General features: G+C 37.6%; 2 protein-coding genes across 3 annotated transcripts in view; one reads left to right on the top strand and one right to left on the bottom strand.

Annotated features, from left to right (window-relative positions):
- zgc:113516 (uncharacterized protein LOC541449 homolog) overlaps positions 1-14,719 on the bottom strand; it is a 50,251-nt gene extending 35,532 nt beyond the window's left edge. For both annotated transcript variants that reach the window (XM_056232547.1, XM_056232546.1), the window contains exon 1: positions 14,498-14,719. In XM_056232547.1, the coding sequence (XP_056088522.1) occupies positions 14,498-14,644 (147 nt within the window). In that variant the 5' untranslated portion in view covers positions 14,645-14,719. The remainder of the gene's footprint in view (positions 1-14,497) is intronic.
- Positions 12,239-21,683, top strand: part of LOC130068907 (polyunsaturated fatty acid lipoxygenase ALOX15B-like) — a 292,844-nt gene continuing 283,399 nt past the window's right edge. The window contains exon 1 of the mRNA XM_056232544.1: positions 12,239-12,242. The gene's annotated coding sequence lies outside the window, so the exon portion shown is untranslated. The remainder of the gene's footprint in view (positions 12,243-21,683) is intronic.

Below are 21,683 nucleotides of genomic sequence, written 5' to 3'. Positions count from 1 at the left end.
GTCAAGCTAGTCGGGCATCGGGGCCTGTTTGTATTTGGCCGCGAATATGGTGGCTTCCTCGGGGGATGAGAATCTCTTCTTCGCTCCGCTCTCCAGAGTAATCTGTAATCGGGCCGGGAAGAGAAGTGCTGGTCGAAGAGCGAGGTTGTAAAGATCGGCCATTACTGCTCGATATTTAGCTCGTTCCCCGGCGATTTCTGGTGTGTAGTCTTCAAAGATCTGGATTGGTGTCCCTTGGTACTGAAGTTTCCCATGTCTCTTACGAGCCTCCCGAATGATCAGCTCCTTGGTCTGATAGCGATGCAGGCGAAGTATAACCGGTCTGGGCCGTGAGCCGGGTTGTGGTTTAGCGGTGAGTGTTCTGTGCGCTCGGTCCAATTCAGGAGGAGACTGAAGGATCTGGTCGCCCAGTACTTCAGCCAAAAGTTCGGCGAAAAAGCTTGTGGTCCTGGGTCCCTCGATTGATTCTGGGAGGCCGATTATTCTAATATTATTTCTGCGGCTGCGGCTCTCCAGATCGATAGTCTTTGCTGTTAGTTTAGCGTTGTTATCCGCTAATGCGACACACCTCTCCTCCAGTGCTTGAATTCGTTGGGCTTGCAGCTCAGCGTGGGATTCCAATGAGTCCATTCGCTGTCCATGTTCTCTTATCGTTGTCTGCATTTTGTCGAGTCTCAATTCCAGAGCAGCGAATGTTGCTTTGAAGTCGGCTGCAATACTAGCTCTGTGGTCTTCTAGCATACTAGCTATGCCAGCTAGCGCTGTGCTGCTGCTCGTAGGAGAGGCGTCTGTTTCAGTCTTTTTTGACGCTTTTGATGATTTTGACATTTCTCTATGGTGTTCAAGGTTCTAATGCTAATTATTCTACGCTCAGTTGGTTGGGGTTTTAAGGAAAAAGTAAGTTTTCAAAGTTACCGCTGCGGGAGCCTGAGACAACGCTGCTTCCACATGCTCACCCAAACCGGAAGTCTCATGAACGAAAGTCTTACGGGGTTGAACAACATGAGGGTGAGTAATTACTGACAGAGTTTTCAATTTTTTGGGTGAACTAACCCTTTAATGTGTCATTCTGTTCACCATCTCATTAGTGTCCTTTGATTGGACCATGCTTATAAGCCTGAGTTCTCCTTTTGTCTCTGTCGACTCTCGTTAATGTATATCAATGTTCCGCGAATTAAACGTGTATTCTGTGATTATTATATATGTTTTTTGTTATTAAATCATGGTTCTTGTTACTCCTCTTCGTAATGCGAGTTTTATATTCCTGTTACGTAACAAATAACAACAATATATTTTTTTAATATTAATTTATTTTTGTGAATTGACAAGTTTGCAAATCTTCCATTTATTTGGGATATATGACAATTTTTTGCCTTTTCATGTGTATTTTATCAGCTGCTTTGAAGTATATCATTTCATTTGTACTTTATTTTTAATTTTTGATTAGTCAGCATGCATTTAGTTCTAACCAATCAAATGTCTTTAATGCCCCATATGAACACATATGAACATTTCATGCTTCAAACATATTCAAGTTCACTTTTTATCAGTGGAAAACAGTGGTCATTTTGAACTGTGATCTGTTTGGACCCAGTGACCGGAACATGGCTATATTTTAACTTTTGTTCTAACCCTCTGACTGATGCAATAAATACTTTGTACTATTATTACTTATTCTTTTTTTTAGAGAGGGAGTTACACATTTGTAAATTGTGATAAATGACAATGGAAATGTTAGGTAAGCTAAGAATATGCATTCATTAATCATTAATGTACATCAGTTCTATTATATTAGTATGTGTTTATTTTAAATATTAGTATATACCGTAAAGTTTGGAGAGGTTACATTTTTTTACTGTTTTTGAAAGAAGTCTCTTCTGCTCACCAAGGCTGCATTTATTTGATCAAAAATACAGTAAAAACAGTAATATTGTGAAATATTATTACAAATTAACAGAACTGTTATCTGTTTGTATATACTTAAGTGTAATTTAGTCCTGTGATTAAAGCTGAATTTTCGGCATCATTCAAATATGATGATTTGGTGCTCTGGTAACTTTTATTACTATTATTTTATTATTAATAATGTTTTATCTCATCTCATCTTCTGTGCCATTTTCTGCCTAACATTGCTTAAAAGAGTTCAGCAGAATGACATCTGTACAGCAAGTAAGATGCCTCTGCTATCAAAAAGGAAGGCCAACACAAAGTTGAAGTTCCTCCAACACTACAAGTAATACAGCACTTGAGTTGTTTTTGGGAGAATCTGTACTTTACTTGAGTTTTTATATTTCTGTCAACTTTTACTTGATAATGTATGACATTATCAGTGCGGTGGAAAGCTTGTAACGGTGGCCCCAAATAGATTTTAAATCTGCATATTAAGGAGATCTATATATAAAAAATAAAAACACAGATTAAACCAACTGATAGACTTAAGTGCCAGACAAGCTTAATCTTGTCAAATAATGTTTTTTTCTTTCTTTTCTTTTTTTTTAACCCAGATAGCTCTTTAAGCCACCGGTTACAAACAAACATGAATCAGAATCACACAAAGAAGGTTGAGTTTCACAGTTATATTTTCATTATTTTTACAGAAATCAGACAAAAGCTCAGTTTCACAGTTATATTTTCAACATCAGCAAGGAATCAAACAATTTGATTCCAAGTCTCAAGTCCAAAATACAGTTTTTCCACCATTTTTTGTTTTGGTTCTACAACATAGAAAGGAAAACTAAATAACATGTGAAAGTTGTTGGTGCTGAGGTAGAAGTATCTCTGGTGAATTTGTCGGCAGATTCAACACTCCATACTCAAATGTGATAAGAGAGAAATAATGAAAAATAGAGAACAAAAAAAAGAAGAAAACAGTTAGTTAAATCAAAACTAACAGTTAAATCAACCGTTTAAATATTATGAAACACTTCACTGTAGTCCACAACATTTACAAAATACTTGGGGAAAGTGGCTGCGTGAATGTTTGATTGGGTTGGCATGGATTGTAAGATCGTTGGCTGATAATGGCAGGAAGGAAAGTTTTTGACGATGTGAGGTTTAAAAAAAGGTAAAACAAGGGAAACACCTGGAGAACTTGCTCACACTCGTCAGCATAAAGGACAAGCTTTGCTGTCCAGTGTCCACACTCAGTGTCAATCGCCACGGCAACTCACGCTCATGCTAGCGATGGCAATTTCAAAACACTGCTTCATGAAGCTTCGAAGCCTTTACTAATCTTTTGTTCCGAATCAATGGTTCGGAGCGTGTATCGAACTGCCAGAGTCACGTGATTTCAGTAAACGAGGCTTCATTACGTCACAACTGTTTCGAAACGTTTAGAAACACTTCGAAACGTCAATGTTTCACCGCTGGGGGCGATGATCTCTCAACCCATGATCATGAGGAGGCACTGAGAACCTCTGAACACGTGTCTGTGGGTTTAACCTGATCTCTGATCAGTTTTATACATTTGTAGAAGTTTTAATTAGACATTAGTACAATAAAAATGTATAATGGTAGTTAATAGTCTCTGCCTGTCTAGCTGAGCCATTCATAGAACAAACAAAACAAACCCTGGTAATTGATAAAATAACATATAGACACTTGATAATCTTGTTAGATGATTAGATAATTGCATTTGAAAGATTTTACTTTCAGTAAAAAATTTGCAATAGATTTGTAAAAGGTGTTTTTATGCATGTTTGGCCCGGGTTTTTGTTGCATTTAACTAGCGATCCACCCGAGCCCAAAGCCAGTGTCTCACGTCTCGTCTCAGGAAACCCGTTCCTTTATTCCCCCCTACAACTCCACCTTAGATACTCATTTCCTCACTTCCGGATAATTGATTTCCCTCCTCCATCCAGTCACGCAGCTTACGTTTTTCCGTACTGCCACAAGCTAACAGTCTTTTTCATCTCAGCTCCTCCCCTTCCAGTTTGACACCATTATGGAACAACAACATGTTCACTATCAATACAAAAATATATTTTCTCTTTCTGAAAATGAAAGAGAAAGTTATATTAAACTTAGGAGATATTTTAGAAAATTATTTATTTATGAGGTTTTGAACAAGGGCAATAGCATCTCTCACCCAATGGGAAATTGCCTGTTTACGGCCTTCATGACAAACAAATAGTTGCTCTGTCTTACGCCACTGGGTAGAGCGGTGGACGTAGGTCTGAAGAGCACGGACTGGACACAGTCTGTGAAGTCTCTCCTGACCCGGCTTTGTGAACAAGGCCTCAAGAGTGACCGGATATATGGTCGAGAAGGGGACCTTAGGGTAGTCAGGATGAGGATGCAAGATGCTTTTTAAAGAAGTGATAGCCATAAGAAAACCATCTTAAAAGTCAGAAGTTTATCAGATGCTGACCCTAGAGGTTTAAAGGGGGTCTCAGCTATAGCCCTCGAGGGTCTAGTTAAGTCCCATGAAGGGATCTTGGTTTTAACGGGAGGTCTCAGCCACAAGGCTTCACGAACGAAGCAGGCAAGCAGAGGATGTTACTCAAGTGGCACCCCGTCAGTCAAGGCGTGAAAAGCCGATAAAGCGGCCACATAAACCCTGAGAGTGGCGGGGCATGGGCCTGCTGATCATTTTTATTTTGCAGGAAGTCCCGAACTGAAGCAATCTGACAGTGGATCTGTATTACGTGCAGTGCGAGTGCACCACCTTTCAAAGACACCCCATTTATTGGCATAACATCCTCTAGTGGAGTACAGCAGTGCTACGCATGTTATCAAGAGAGAAACTCGTAACTTTGAGCGTAAATGGAAACAAATGAATTTAGAGGTCTTTAGAATCGCGTGGAAAGACAGTATGTCACGTTATAAAAAGGCTCTAAAAGCAGCCAGGGCAGAGCACCTCCGCAAACTAATAGAAAATAACCAAAATAATCCAAGGTTTTTATTTAACACCGTGGCTAGACTAACAAATAAACAGACATCACCAGAGCAATATATTCCGTTACAGTATAGTAGTAATGATTTGATGAATTTCTTCACTGAGAAAATAGAAAGCATCAGAAACACAATTGTAAATTACCAATCTTTTATGGTGTCTTATGATTCAGCCTCAATTATGGCCCCTCTGGAACAACTACACCGCTTTACAACTATAGGACAGGAAGAGCTAAATAAACTTATCATTGCATCTAAACCAACAACATGTTTATTAGATCCAATACCCACTAAACTACTGAAAGAAGTGTTACCTGTAGTGGAAGAGCCTCTTCTCAATATTATTAACTCGTCTTTATTTTTAGGTCATGTTCCAAAAATGTTCAAGCTGGCAGTTATAAAACCTCTTATTAACGGGGATCACGTGATGCTTGCAACTAGATAGACGCACTTTTTTCGCTTCCCCACTGGGTCGACGTAAAATTACTATTTGAAGTAACAATTTTGCCGTGTGATTCACCGCAACTGCTGTAATAAGTGTCAAAATGTCCCTGGACAACTTTTTTGCACCGCCCGCATCGAGTAAGAAGAGAGACGGGTGAAAGAAAACTGCTAGCAAGACTAATGCTAATAGCACTGCTAACGTAGCATCTGCTGCTGCTAAACAAATCGACACTGAATACGAAGAGGCTGAGCGTGATACGGAGCAGGCGGCTACAGAATGTGAAGCGGAGCCGGAGGACGTTATCCTCCAAAGAGATGATATATTAGTTGAGAGAGTGACCACCAACATCGCTGAGATGCTAGACACCAAACTTGCTGCTGTTGTTAAACCAGTTACGGAACTGTCTCAGAAGTTGGACGGCATTTTGGAAAGAGTGACGGATATAGAAAAGCGCGTATCTGATCTTGAGGATTTGTCAACGGTGACTGAGCCGAGACTGGAATCTTTGGAAAACGCTCTCAAAAAAGCACTGGAACGCCTTGATAATTATGAGAATCAAAGTCGTCGCCAAAATATTAAGATCACAGGGCTTAAGGCTGGCTTTGAGGGTGAAGATCCAGTTATGCTCTTTGAGAAATGGATTCCTGAAGTTTTGGATATGCAGCAGGACAGGGTCAAGATTGAGAGAGCCCATCGCACGGGACCCGCGCTTGGAGGGGGAGAAAAAAGCGGCTCTCGAGCGGTCCTAGTGAGATTGCACAATTACGCCGATAAACAGAAGATCCTTAATGCAGCGAGAAACAAAGGCAGGGTGACAGTGGGCGGTCAGGAGGTGTCCTTCTACCAAGATTTTTCAGCTGAAGTGATCAAGAAGAGGCAAGAATCGGCAAACGCGCGGCGGAGGTTACGGGAAGCGGGCATCAGATACGCTTTTGTGTACCCGGCCGTAATACGGATCTTTCAGCAGGATGGGACTACGAAAGCACTTTCCAACATGAAAGACGTCAACAACTACATTAAAGAACTGACTGAGAGATTAGACACAGGTAAATAACTCAGACTGTGTTCCGCTAATAGCAACGTTTGGCTATTAATAAGCTCCGATGACAAATGACAGAACCTAAAAAGCGTTGAAATGAGCGCTTTGACAAATAATATTGGGCCTCATTTTCTGTTATTTTAGGTTGTGGGTTAAGACACTCAAGTTGTCTAAATGTACGTTTTAATTTGTTCTCATACGGCTTGTTACACTGACCAACGACTCAGCTGGGAAGGTTTTTTGTTTTCTTTTTTCTTTGCAACGTTTTTCTGGCTCGCAAGGACCCCAGCTGGATACTCCTTAATAAGAGTATGACGAAGTTTGTTTTTGGTTTTTGTATATTCCACCTTTTAACAGGTTTGTGGATACTTAGGTTATTGTTTGTTACTCCAAGCTGTGTGTTTTGTTTTTGCTTGGGATTTTTTATTTATTTTTTTTATTATTTTTTTATGTTTTCTTTATCAGCACAGACAGAGTTAAAGGTTGGGATGGGATGGGACTAAATATAGTACTAATTTCTACTTTTTTGAATACAGCATTAAGTACATAAAGTATATAATAGGTAGTAATGAGTATTAGAATTTGTACTTGGAATGTTAAGGGATCCAATAATCCAGTGAAAAGGAAAGCTATCCTAAACAGCCTAAAAAAGGATAAAATCCAAATAGCCTTTTTACAGGAAACACACCTCAGCGACAATGAACATAAGAAATATCTCCGGGAGTGGGTCGGTCAGGTTTATTACTCATCCTTTTCAACAAGTAGGAGGGGGGTAATAATACTGATACATAAAAACTTGCCGTTTGTTGTTACAGACACATATAAGGATACAGAGCGGAGAATCGTTTTAACCAAAGGAATGCTTTATGGGGAAATTATTTTGCTGGGTAGCATCTATAGTCCTAACGTAAATGATGATGATTTTTCTGCCTTACTTTTTGACCGGCTGGTTGAGATGGACTCCTCAAACATTTTGATAGGAGGTGATTTTAATTGCTCTCTTTGTCCTTTTTTGGACAGGAGTCCAGCTAGGAGCAGTCAGTCTAAAAGTGCAAGATCGCTTAAAAATGCACTAGAGGAAATCGGCCTGTTAGATATTTGGAGGCATTTAAACCCTTCAACACAAGGCTTTACATTTCACTCCTTACCTCATTCAACAATGTCCCGCATTGACTATATATTTATTTCGAGGCATTTGGCTCATCTAGTGGAGAAATCAGATATAGGAGTTATTGCCATTTCTGATCATGCTCCTGTTAGTTTAGAGATGCAACCGCCCAGACCACTAAAGCGAACTATTTATTGGAAGTTAAACAGGCTATTACTTTTTGATGACAATTTTATTAAACTATTAGAAGAACAGACCGATTTGTATCTAAACGTCAATGACAAAGAGGACGCTGACCCTAGAATTGTATGGGATGCTTATAAAGCCTATATGAGAGGGGTTATAATCTCATATACAAGCTGTAAAAAGATGGAACGAATAATAATACAAAATGACCTTGAAATCAAAATTAAAAGACTGGAAAAAGAATATTATGCATCAAAATCAGACGAAGTCCTTAAGGAATTAAAGACATCCAGGGACATGTTAAGTGACTTAGTGACAAAGAAAGCTGAGAAGGATATGTTATTTGCACAACAAAGACTATTTGAATTTGGTAATAAACCAAACAAATTCTTGGCAAGGCTGGCAAACAATGCTCCCCCTAAATTTTTTATTACGGCAGTTAGGGATGAGAATGGTCAGCGTCATATGGATAATAAGCACATTAATGAATGTTTTAGACAATTTTATGAGGAACTATACAGTTCTGAGACTGACTGTGACAAATTAAAAGATTGCCACTTTCTAAACAGCTTGAATATACCACGACTAACCGAAGACCAGGCTAACTTACTGGAAGGTCCCATTACATTATTAGAAATTGATACAGCCATTTCATCACTCCAATCGGGCAAATGCCCTGGAGCTGACGGATATCCCGTTGAGTTTTTTAAGGTTATGAAAGGCAAGATTAATAAATTATTACAGAGAGTATTTAATGCATCCTTTGAACACTCAAGTCTCCCGGGAACTATGTATATTGCCAATATTACAGTAATACCAAAAAAAGATAAGGACCCAGAACTGCCTTCTTCCTATCGGCCGATAAGCTTTTTAGGAGTAGACATGAAAATATTGTCAAAGGTGTTGGCCAATAGATTAGAGCGGGTTGTATCAGACATAGTAAGCACAGACCAGACTGGATTTATTAAGGGTCGTCTGTCCTCAAATAATACAAGATGCTTGATTAATATTATCAATCATCTTAATTACCATCAAATACCCGGCGCCATTGTTTCAATGGACGCCGAAAAAGCTTTCGACCGTGTCGAATGGGATTACATGTTCGAAGGGCTAAGAAGATTTGGTTTTAAACCCACTTTTATAGACTGGGTGAAGATCTTGTACAAGATGCCTGCAGCCTATGTCTTGACAAATGGTCTTTTGTCCGTACCATTTAAACTTAGACGCGGTACTGCTCAGGGCAGTCCTTTATCACCTTTGCTGTTCTCCCTGGCTATAGAGCCGCTTGCGATAGCCGTCAGACAGAATATAAATATAGGAGGAATTTTAATAGGAACAAAACAGCACAAAATTTTATTATATGCCGATGATATTCTTTTAACTTTAACAGATCCCGATAAATCAATTCCAGCACTGGTTGATTGTATTAAAGAATTTGGACAAATATCAGGGTATAAGGTAAATTTTGAAAAGTCAGAAATAATGCCCTTAACAAACAGTGGTCAGGTCGAGCCTGCTTATGTTAAACCTTTCCGCTGGGCACCTAAAGGATTTAAGTATCTAGGAATAAAAATCACACCCAAAATTGGTCAGCTTTATGCGGAAAACATCAATCCTTTAATTAGTCACATAAAAGAAAAAGTTACAAGTTGGAAAAAGCTTCCTTTATCATTGCTTGGTAGGATTAACCTTACTAAAATGGTACTACTTCCAAAAATTTCTTATCCAGTGTCAATGCTTTTTGTGTTTTTGAATTCAAATGATCTTAAGGACATTAATAAATTGATATCAGACTTTATCTGGGCAGGCAGAAAACCTAAGCTTAAAATAGATACTTTACAACTTCCAAAACAACAGGGTGGGTGGGGCTTACCAAAGATTGAGAACTATGTACTGTCTATTCATGCTAGAATTGTTTCAGTGTGGGCAGCTGAACATGATGAGACACCTTGGCTTGAGATTGAAAAAGTAATTAGTCAACCTTTCTGTCTCATAAACTTATTATATAAACGTGTAAGAGAACTGCCTCCTGCTGTTAAAGACAATTACCTAATTAATAATGTTATCAAGACATGGAGTATTTTGAAGAAAATATTTGGGAAGTCCAAGGCTCTTAACTTTCTTGCAATTCTGGTATATACCCCAGATTTATCAGAAGGGGGCGCTGGTCTCAATCTCAAGTCATGGCAAGAAGCTGGTATTAGGAGAATGTATGATTTGTGGGACAAAGGTAAATTCAAGACATTTGAAGATATAAGATCTCAATATAATATACCTGCCAACGATTTCTACAAGTATCTCCAGATCAGGCATTACGTAAAATCAAAGACTGGATCTCTGGAGCTACCAACGAACTGTTACTTGCTTGAAAAAACTCTACTGGACTGTCGGAAACGTGGACGTTTTGTGTCTAGATTCTATTCTGAGTTACAGAATCTAACGGTAGACAAGCTGAAACACTTACGAACAACTTGGAATATGCTGCTTAAAGTGTCAGTTGACTGAGTCGTGGGAGGAAATAGTAATACTGCCCTTTAGAATATCAATCTGTAATAGATACAAAGAAATGCAGTTCAATATTCTACATAATGTTTACATATCACCTTATATATACAGTAAGTACACTCCAGGTGTTTCTCCGAATTGTCCTAAATGTAACTTAGCTAAAGGCACTAGATATCACTGTCTTTGGGAGTGCAAGAACATCAAGGTATTTTGGCAGGCAGTATGCAGTGAAATCAGTTTGGTGATAGGACAGACAGCCCCACTCAGCCCACTCATGTGCCTACTGGGGCTTATACCTGACCATCTGAGAGCTCACAAAGAAGACTGTTCAGTTTCTCCCAGGGGCGGACTGGCCATCTGTGTGATCTGGAGAATCACAGAACGCCCGGTACTCCAGGACGGCCAGCGGGCCGGCCCACCACCCGCCACACACGCAGTCACAGACATCCCAAGTCTCCCGGAAGTTCCGGGAGTCTCCCGCATATTGATAGCGGCTCACTGATGCCCGCAAATTAGTTAAAATCTCTTGGAATCTAGAGCGAATAAGAGCGCACATGCGTAGTGCGCGCACGGCAGAGAGAGGGAGCGAGCTAGAGACCTTGCGTGTGTGTGCTAGTGTGCGCGTGTGCCTCACGAAGCGCATGTAAGGACCCAACCAATCAAGTGCGGGCGGGCTTTTATCTCTACTACTCACGAACTGAATTAATCAGAAATTACTTTGCAAGTTACTTGCTAGGGATGATGTTAGGAAGTGATATTCAGCTTGCTACATTTTTAATGATTACAGTAGTTAAAACAGCTAAACTTCAACATTTTAGCTGTAAAATGCCACATGCTGTAGCTAATATTAAGAAAATATGTTGTGCTTTTACTTTTAAAAATGTTGGTAACGTTACAGTTAATGCTTACAAACTTTGAAGATTTTGAATACAGAAGTTACATTTGTAATTTCATTTAGATGTGGTATTATTATTTGTGCAGTAGCTAAGATTAATTACTGCATAAATTAATTAAGATTATTAAGTAATAAATTCATGTTAAGACAGCATGGAATAGATTGTATAATTTGCTGTTAGCTAGGTATAGTATTATGAGCCACAATTAAAGTCTTGTGACACTCATGCCAGGCGGCAGGCGTTATTGTTGTTGTTGTCGAGTTTCCGCGCGCCGATTGCTTTGGGCCGGGCCTAGTCAAAGTCCAGGGCCGTTTTTTAGTCCCAGTCCGTCCCTGGTTTCTCCTGATGCTGGCTCTAAAGGCTATAATGAACAAATGGGTTGGTAGCGACGCCCCCTCTACTCAGATGTGGAAGTCTCTGATATCTGAAGTTGTAACTCTAGAAAGATTGAGGTATTGTCTCAATGGTAAATTGCACCTGTTTAAAAAATGGGAAAATATTTTAAAGTGTCTGAAGATTAAAAGGTCGTAAACACAAAATGGATATAATGTATGTACAACCATATGACGAGATGCTGTATGTAAAATGGAAATTGCCCACATGCCCATAGATATGGTTATTTATATCGTTTTCTGTGCTGTGTTCTTGTTTTAGTATGTTTTGTTTGAAATAACTAAAATGTTTAATAAAAAGAATATAAAAAAAAAAATATATAAAAAAACCCCTCTTATTAAGAAACCGCAATTAGATCCAAATAACTTAGCAAATTACAGACCCATTTCAAATCTTCCATTTATGTCTAAAATACTAGAAAAAATTGTGTCCGCTCAATTGTGCTCTTTCTTGCAAGAAAATGATATCTATGAACAATTTCAGTCAGGATTCAGACCGCATCATAGCACAGAAACTGCGCTAGTTAAAATTACAAATGATTTACTTTTAGCTTCTGACCAAGGCTGTATCTCAATACTAGTTCTACTCGATCTTAGTGCTGCGTTCGACACTATAGATCATAAAATACTCTTGGATCGACTACAAAACTACACTGGTGTTCAGGGACAGGCATTAAGCTGGTTCAGATCGTACTTATGGGACCGTTACCATTTTGTCTGTTTAAATGGGGAAAAATCGAAGATAACGTCAGTAGACTATGGAGTGCCGCAAGGATCGGTGTTAGGCCCTCTGCTATTCTCAATATATATGCTGCCACTTGGTAATATTATAAGAAAACATGGAATTAATTTCCACTGTTATGCTGATGACACTCAATTATATATTTAATCACGGCCAGATGAATACACTAACTCATCAAAATTGACAGAGTGTCTTAAAGATATAAAATGCTGGATGACGTGTAATTTCCTGCTACTAAATCCAGATAAAACGGAGGTATTACTTATTGGTCCAAAAAACTACCCACAAAACCACTTACAATACAACCTTAATATAGAAGGATGTCATGTTACGTTATCCACTACAGTAAAAGACCTGGGTGTTATACTAGACCGCAACTTGTCTTTCGAAAATCATATTTCATATGTTACAAGAACAGCTTTTTTCCACCTTAGAAACATTGCTAAATTACGTAACATGCTATCAGTTTCCGATGCAGAAAAGTTAGTTCATGCATTCATGACCTCGAGACTAGATTACTGTAATGCTTTATTAGCTGGTTGTCCTGCATCTTCAATAAACAAGCTACAGTTAGTGCAAAATGCAGCCGCTAGAGTTCTTACTAGGTCAAGAAAATATGATCATATAACACCAATTCTATCATCTCTGCACTGGTTACCTATCAAGTTCCGTATCAATTTCAAAGTACTACTACTGACCTATAAAGCCCTAAATGGTTTAGCTCCTGTGCATTTAATGGACCTTCTATCGCCCTACAATCCATCGCGTTCTTTAAGATCCCTAAATTCGAGGCTTCTGGTCATTCCTAGGATATCTAAGTCCACTAAAGGAGGGAGGGCATTCTCACATTTAGCTCCTAAACTCTGGAATAGCCTTCCTGATACTGTTCGTTGCTCAGACTCGCTCTCCCAGTTCAAAACTAGATTAAAGACGCATCTCTTCAGCCAAGCATTCACATAATGCTTACCTTTTATTACACTGTTGAATCAGATCGAATGCATTAATATTATGAACAGCAGCTATGCTAATTATTTCCCATCTGCTTTTCTGCTGTTATCTCGGGACGCTAGTCACATATCAAAAGGTTACTAAAAATATTGTTCATTGTTAATTTCAACATGAACTAATACATTTTAACATTTTAAAGTCGTCTCTTACATTAGTTAATGCACTATATGAATTAACATGAATGATCAAGGTATAATTCATATCCAAGGTATAATTAATAATAGTAATTATCTAAAATTTACAATAAACATTTTGCCATTTTTTTAATTCAAAGAAACCAAAATGGAAGAAACAATTGAAACTAAACCCAATCTTTTTGCTCAACATGTGAATAGAACAATTTTTACAAATATTTTTGCTTCTTTTGTATTTTGCATTTACTTGTACTTTCAAAACTTAAGTTTGTTTAATATAAAAAAAATCTACTTTTCATACTTTCTTTTTATTGTACTTTCATAAGTACAATAAAAATCTCCTACTTTTACTCAATATTCTTAACAGTGACTTTAACGTCTACCAAAGTCGTTTTCTGGTAAGATACCTATACTTTTACTCAAGTGTGGCTTTCAAGTACTATATCCACTACTGTAACCAACACCAAATTGTGTTTGAGGAGACCATAAGGCCATCTGGAAAAAGAAAAACTAATGCAGAACTGCAATATTGGAAGAAAGAAATGGAGGCTTTTGAAAAGGTCAAAGTCCAGGTCTCAACATAATTGAAATACCGTGGCGGGATTTCAAGAACACTTCAAGAATCCCCTCTAAAAACAAGTTAACTTAAGGTGATAGAAGTTGAGAAAAAAAAGTAAAAGTTAGGCTCAGTCAGCTCTAATGCTCTCATAGTGTAATTTATGCCCTTTAATGCTCTGTTCCCTTCAAAGTGCTCTCTAAAAAGAGTCTTCCTGTAGTGTCTTCAGTGATGATTCCAACACTAAGTCTCATGTGTTTATTTAAACTGATTATATATACAATATATCTCCAATGTAATATCAAATCAATTGGATAAAATCCTCTACCAGTGCATGGATGTAAATGTTAAAGTATTCAGCCCTTTAAAGTGAGCAGGCCATCTTCCGTTTCCCATTCAATACGTAGGGGAAACCCTTTTCCTTTTTAATAGAAATAATTATGGAAATAAGGGGTAAATAATTAAACTCATTGTCTTTCAGTCAATTTAGGACTCAACTCTTCATTGTGTAAATACTAAACACCTACACAAATTGTTTTTTTAATTATTTGTTTTTTTAAAATGCTGTCTAATAATTTTGATAATGAACTTGCCTTGACCTGAATATCTTCTGGTTTCCACTCTGGCCGCAGTTTCTTGAGAAGTTCTGATATCCCGTGCCGAGGGGTGCGCTCATCAATGCAGACATCTAAATGTAATCTCTTGTAACGTCCCTTATTTGGATTCCTTATCATTTCCATTCTTTTTTTAGATGGCTTCACAGCTCAGATAATCCAAATCAGTTATATGAAGGGCTAAGGGAGATTTGTTTCAGCGTTATGATCTTATCTCAGTTGTTTATCGAGACACTGTCAGGCTCGCAGGACCCTCTATGTATTCAGTGACTCAGCAAATCTTTGGATTTATCAAAGTACAATGTTCTTTTGGGTATATTCATTGCTTAGTTAGTGAAGAGTTTACTTATTAACCCTAGATTCAAACGAAGTAAATCTAAAGAGAAAGGCCTCGATACTTGATTTAAGCATAGATTGTGAATATGCAACCAATTCACTTTCAGCAACACTGCAGTAAGCCTGCATATTGAAATACTCTGAATCATTGTTAGGCGACTATGGTTGCAAATTTCTTCGTTACCACTATGTAAGGACTGGGCAAGGGTGAATCTGAAAGGACTAAATACATCCTGCTAAAGACCCAAAAAGCCTGGAATGTAAATTTACACACACACACGCATCCCCCACAAGTGAAGACCACACTCAGGACAGAGCGTGGTGTCCAGTTATGAGACATTTTTATGTTTTGATGTTTAAAGAAACTTCTCTTTTTAAAAGCCATTTAACCAGATATATTTGATGTGTTTTTTTTTGTGTGTGTCCAGTTGCCCATGTCACATTGGAATAACTGTGATTCTATCGTAGCTTAAAGTGAATTATAAATACCTTCATTATGCATTTTGAATATAACTGTCTATTTCCATAACTTATACACATAGTTCTGGACACCTCCCGAATGCTTTCGGTGTGATCAATCCGAATACGTACAGTAATATCCAGTAAAATATAGTTTACTATGTTTTCCATCTTTGGAGTGAAAAGAGACCAAAAACTATCATCACTGGTGTTCTTAGTTAACAGCGTTTACGACCCAAAGGAATGTTCACAGAACTGTGGCTCTCTCTAAATTCTAACCAAGGAGGAGAAATGAATCCTGTATTCATATATATATGCCATTATATATCCACTTGAGAATTGTATGAACGATGTATCTAAGTTCCCTATTTCATGAGTTGCCTTTCTGTGGTTTGGTCTATGTTTCTCGACAACTCTAATTGGATAATGTTTCAAACTTTGCCAACTAATGTTTAACCAAATCCATTTGTGGCAAGTTTGGTCTCGATAAACTCCAATCTTCGTTCCCCATTTGTTAATTGACATTACATTTTGCTAAACTTTGTGACACATTAGTATTATAAGAATTGTGAAGATTCTTCTCTTAAACAACCGACGAAATTAGGGTTTCAGATGTCTCTCTCTGGAGACAAAGAGCCATAAACCCAAAGTCCCGCCTGTAAACTTCCAACCCTCTAATTGGCCAAGCCAACAGGAAGAGGCTGGATTTCTCCAAAAGTGATAAATGACGCTTCTCCCCTTCGCTCGCTCTCTTACTCCGCTGGTCTCCTCGTCTGCTGAACAATGTAGTCGTTGACTCTATTTCCCCTCGGGAAATCCCTTTTTGTTTTTTTGTTTCATCTAAAAGTTTCGTCTTTTTCTTAAGTGTCCTACCAAGTTCACCTCCCAGGAAAGGAGGCGAACTTAGCCGATCTATTTTCTTTGGTAATGTTACCTCCAAGACTTTAACCCTCTGGGGTCTGAGGTGTTTTTGGGGCCATTTGGATGTTCTGTGATGCCCTTACATTTGTGCTTTTTTCAGTTATTTATAAACATGTTAATGGCAAAGGTGTAAATTCACTCTATATAGCACAAACAGGGCTACCATAATCTGTGAGCAACTTGTATGTACATTGTTTGTATTTTTAAGAGAATATTGTTTATGCGTGGTTATTGAAAAAAATTAAAATGAAAGCTGCTGAAATAAGACCACAAAACAAATACTAAATATGTGTCCACAAGACTTTTGACAAATGGATGTTGACGCTTCGAGTTCTGGCTTCAAAATGATCTGAAAATCATCCTTCCTAATCATTCACATAAACCAATAGATTGTTTTAAATTGTGAAAAACATTTTTTTTGTTTGCCAAGGCAATATGCAGATGGGCGGAACGGCCCAACCCCTATCATGAATATTAAGTGGTTCTCAGACAGTGACCCTGCATAATAATGAGCCTTTCATTCAGGGGTGTCACACAAGAAATAATGCAAGGAAAATATATATATATATTGTCATTGCATTCTTTCTTGTATATATATAGCCTAAATATATATATATATATATATATACACACACACACACACACATATATATATATATATATATATATATATATATATATATATACAAACAATCAAAATATAAATGAAAGCCAAAAGCACATTTTTAGTCATACCTGGAAACAAATTCTAGTCAAATGCTATATGGGCCATTCTACAGAATCTTGAAAAGAAAATAGTCTTTTTCCATAAATGTCTTATAAAGTATTATTTTTTAAAGTAGACCAATACAATAAAAATAAACCAGTCGCATTTCAAAGTCGTTCGCGAAATGACCGCCAGGTGGCGCAAAGGGACATTTATCAAAACGTAAGTGGGGCTAATGTCAATTAACAGTAAGGATGAAATTCTACAAGTTATGGTAATTTGCAAATAAGCCTACAACAAACATTTATTTTTAAACAAATATTTTTAAATATGCAACATGCACGTTTAAACAACAAACAATACAATCTGAACCAGCGCTTCTGCTCCTGTATTGAGACATGCAGCGCGTTGCAGTTACGATCCTGGTTCCAGTGGCCTTAATACATTCACGGCTTTTTAAAATGTCACAAAGCGTTTTGAGATGGTTTTGAATGAAATATTGAAGTTTATAATTAGGGTATTTTGGCACACCACGCCGAGTGGCTATGCATTATTCTAAAATCTGGCTTTATTCTGGCATGTTGAATTAGAGTTTGACAAACGCGGTGGCGCGTTCATTTGAATTTATTTTTCTCATAACAGCTAAAAGAACTTACTGCGTAATTGTTGGTCATACAGATAAGATATCATCTTTTAAAACTGTAAAAGGTCTACTTTTATTCATGTAGGCTAAAGTAGGCCTACACTCACAGGCTAACGACAAAACGTTTTCTCGCTCATGACAAACAAACGTTTGGGCATTTCTCAGTGAGAAAATTCATAGCCGAGCGGTAGAACTGACGGTTCGATCATCAAGATGACACGGGTTCAAATCCCGATCAAACATGGTCTACTGCAAATTTTATATTTATTAATGCAGAGAGATTTGTGTAGCTCTAAAACTCTGTTACACCATACAGTTTTTTGCTTATATTTATAAAATAAAATTACCATGCATTTCCATTTTACACTAAGGAACAATAGTATCCAACAGAACGACTTTGCATCTGTACCAATCGTATGAGGCCAATCGTAATTTCAAAAGCAGTTCTGTAAAAAAAGTAATTTTATATATATAGCCAATATATATATATATTTTTTTTATTAGGCCTATTATTATTATTTTTTTGATTCCCTACAACCTAGAGTTTTTAAAAACATGGTTTTAAGTAAAGTGTGATTTGCCAGGGGGACGGGGATTTCCTTCTGGTCTAAACATCCCTGCTTCTGCTGAATTATTTGAATCCCCACACCCCTCCCTCCACAGCTAATCAATGCTATAGGCTACTTCACCAATAGACCATATCAAATATAAAATAGAGATATGCAACAGAACAAGCACGTTTAAACAACGATAAACAATAAAATCAAAACCAGCGTTTCAGTTGTCCATTAGTTCAAGTGGCCTTAATGCATGCACGGCTTTTCAAAATTTCACAAAGCGTTTTGAGATTATTTTGAATGAAATATTGAAGTTTATAATTAAGTGTTTTGGCAGACCACGCCGAGTGGCCCTATGCATTTTTCTAAAATCGGGTTTTATTCGAACTTTTGCTAACGACAAAAGTTTATCTGTCGTCTCTGTCTCCGGGAACTGCGCGTCACAAAAATGAACCGAAAGCCACTTCAGCTCAGTCACTATAAGAAATCGGCTCTGTCTAATGCCTTTAAATGTCTAAATATTCAGGCTAATAAATGTTATCTGATTATGTAATCCATATGAAAACGAGAGGTACAGAGGATCTACTCAAACATGTAGCCTGTAAGCGCTTCCCAATGAGAAAATGACAAGGGTGAAAATCTCGCTCTAATGAAATGTAGCAGGCTAAATCGCCCTGAATTAAAATGTAAAAACAGATCAAATAATGTATTTGTCGAAATGTTGCGATATTGTTTCATTTAAGTTCATAATTATTCTATAGGCCTACATGTTATTTAATTTAGCAGCATTACCACGAAGCACCGTGGTTCGATATTTATTTGAATAATAAAAAAAATAATAAAAACTTAATTCACAAATTGCATGCCTGGTTGAAAGGATCCAAAGATCCCTGTAGAATTTAATATTAAGTTGAACATTTTGTTCATGACAACAAACATGCGTTTTTTCAGATTATATTTAGTTTTGCTTGGAAAAAGCTGGCCCAAACCAGTTTTATTTCATCAATTATTGAAATAATGAAATATTTAGTAATAAACTTTTATGACAGAAATTTCACTAGGCTACATGTAACTTAAATCATTTAATTCCTTCATTATCAACACTGTCTAGAATAGCGATTTAAGTGTGAATTACGACTTCTCTTTGTGTTAAATCAGCCTCAGACTCCGATAGCCTGTGGGGGGTTGGAGGGACAGTTCAGTGCTGTAGCCTATCGAGCGCGCAGGACAATAGGCCTAGGTGTTAATGTTCCTCTTTCATATGGAGAGCGAGGGAGACTAAATAAACTTGTTAAAAAGAGATTCAGCGCGAGAGAGGCAAAGAAAAACGCATGTTTTAATTTAATTATGTTGCTTTGGACAATTTTCGTTTTGTAGGCCTACTGTTTTAATTGTTTAATGTCATTTATTTGGCAATACAAATTTAAAATGTCGCAAGAATAATATTAGCCTAGTGTTTCTTATTTTGCATCGCAAAAGAAATAAACTCTAAACCCGATGCAACCCTGTTTTAAATAAAAAAAAAACACTTTATTTAAACCTTGAAATGTTCGAACTTGGTTTCAAACTTAAGTAATTTTAGTGTTCTTTTACATTACACAATAATTTAGCAGACTAAAGACGAGCAGACTAATGCACTCGGCTGACAATCTTCCTTCATCAGTTTGTGTCCTTTGTGCAGCGGCTGCGGTTCTACTGGAATGTAGCAAATTTATGTTGTAATGATAATTAAACAAAACTCTTGACTTTAAATAAGTAAACAGTTATAAACAGTTAGCTATTTAAGCATCAAGAAGGTAAAATATAAACGCTGTTGGCCAACATCGGTTAACAACATGTATGCCACATTGAGATTCGATCTCGGGTCGATTGAAGCTCCCTGAAGCTTGTGTTGTTGCGTTGATCACTGAGCCACCGTTTGTACGCTGTTAGAGTTAAAGTCTTATGCTCTTGTAAAGCTTCATTGATGTAGCCTAAATGTTTTTATTGCAATGTTTTATGTTTTCATTATTTATTCAATTTCATTTCAGTATTTCAGCCTAATTTCAGTATTGTGATTATGAATTATTTTAACTACGTTTCACTTGTTGAATTCATCTGCTACCAGCTTTCAATCGCTCTGAATGAGCAGCAGATTACGCATTAGAGAGAATAAACGAACACTTTTCAGAGTCTATGATTGTAGCGCCTCTTAGCGGTAAAAGGTAGCAAATACACCCCACATTTTACCTCCGCGGTGGAACGGCTGATGTGGGCATTGTCATGGCTTTCCTCAACATTTGCGTTTGAATAGCGCGCGTTCTCCGTGGGCGTGTCAGATTAACGCGTAATGAAGTGTAATGAGCTGGGGAAAAAAATACTGACAGCACTCTCTTTTCATACAGATTACATAAACTGAGAATATTTGTTTTTTATATAAATTACTTCATTGAAAAGAAGAGAATTCAAGCTTCATAAAGAAAAATCTCTCGTGCCTGTATGACAAGTATTTGCAGAGTTAGAGTTCATTTTTCGGACGCGTTTCAGAATGGACTGCACTGACAGAGAGAAGGCAAAACTCGCATCATGTTTATTTTTCTTCATTTGACAAAAAGCACAACACTTTGTTTTTATTGTGAGTATACAGAAAAATAATATACACTAAACAGGATCGACTGATGTATAACACTTACATGTAAGATTAAAATCAACAGAGTATTTTGAGTCTCTTTTGCACTGATAAGAAAAAAAGTCTGCCTATCGCGCCGGCGCGATAGCCGACCCCAGGGGGTTAAACCTCTGTTCAACACGCGCGCCAAGCAGCCCACGTGACGCTTCCTCACACACAAAGGACTCAGCTCACGCGGCCAGACAGGGCCGTATAGGAATGCCTCGACACACAGAGACAGACCATAACATAACTTGTGCAAGTATAATCTCTTTATAGAGCTTCTAAGAAGTTTTAAGATGATGTTTCGTGTTGTAATCGGAGAGGTGAATGTCTTCCTGCCAATGAAATTCTGCCAATGTTCTCTCTCTCTCTCTCTACCCCTCCCTCTTTCTCTCTCTCTTACTCGCTCACGCGTGTAAGTTATCCATTGTCCAAACTTTATGCATTTCTCGTTCATTGATGTCTTATTGTATTGTTCATTGATGTCTATGTGTTTGGAAATACATATATCCCGTGAAACCGTAGTAAATACATAAGTAGTCATGCCTCTATTAAATTAATTATATATTCATTTGATTGATGTGCTGTCTCTTTGCTCAATTTCAAGTCCCTTAAGTGCCAAAGGTCTAACTTATGCTACAAGCTTTACGAATTAAAGATACTTTAAAGAGTTTGTGTTGATAGGGCGGGAAACCCAATTCTTCTGGCCAGAGAATTGCGTTTCCTGAAATCCTATAAAGTAAGATGATATTGTGGATCCCACAAATATTATCCTGACAATTGAGCTAATTCATTTTACCTGTTTGTGAAACATGGTCCGTGTAATTAACTGCAATCAACTTGTGGTTAGTTTCAGGGATTCACATGCACGCATGCAGGTAGAATGACAGATC

Source organism: Rhinichthys klamathensis, unplaced genomic scaffold (assembly GCF_029890125.1).
Source record: "Rhinichthys klamathensis goyatoka isolate OS25496 unplaced genomic scaffold, OSU_Roscu_1.1 h1tg000347l_1, whole genome shotgun sequence".
Taxonomy (NCBI): Eukaryota; Metazoa; Chordata; class Actinopteri; order Cypriniformes; family Leuciscidae; genus Rhinichthys; species Rhinichthys klamathensis.
Note: the sequence above shows the minus strand (reverse complement) of the source record. Positions and strands in the feature narration are given on the sequence as shown.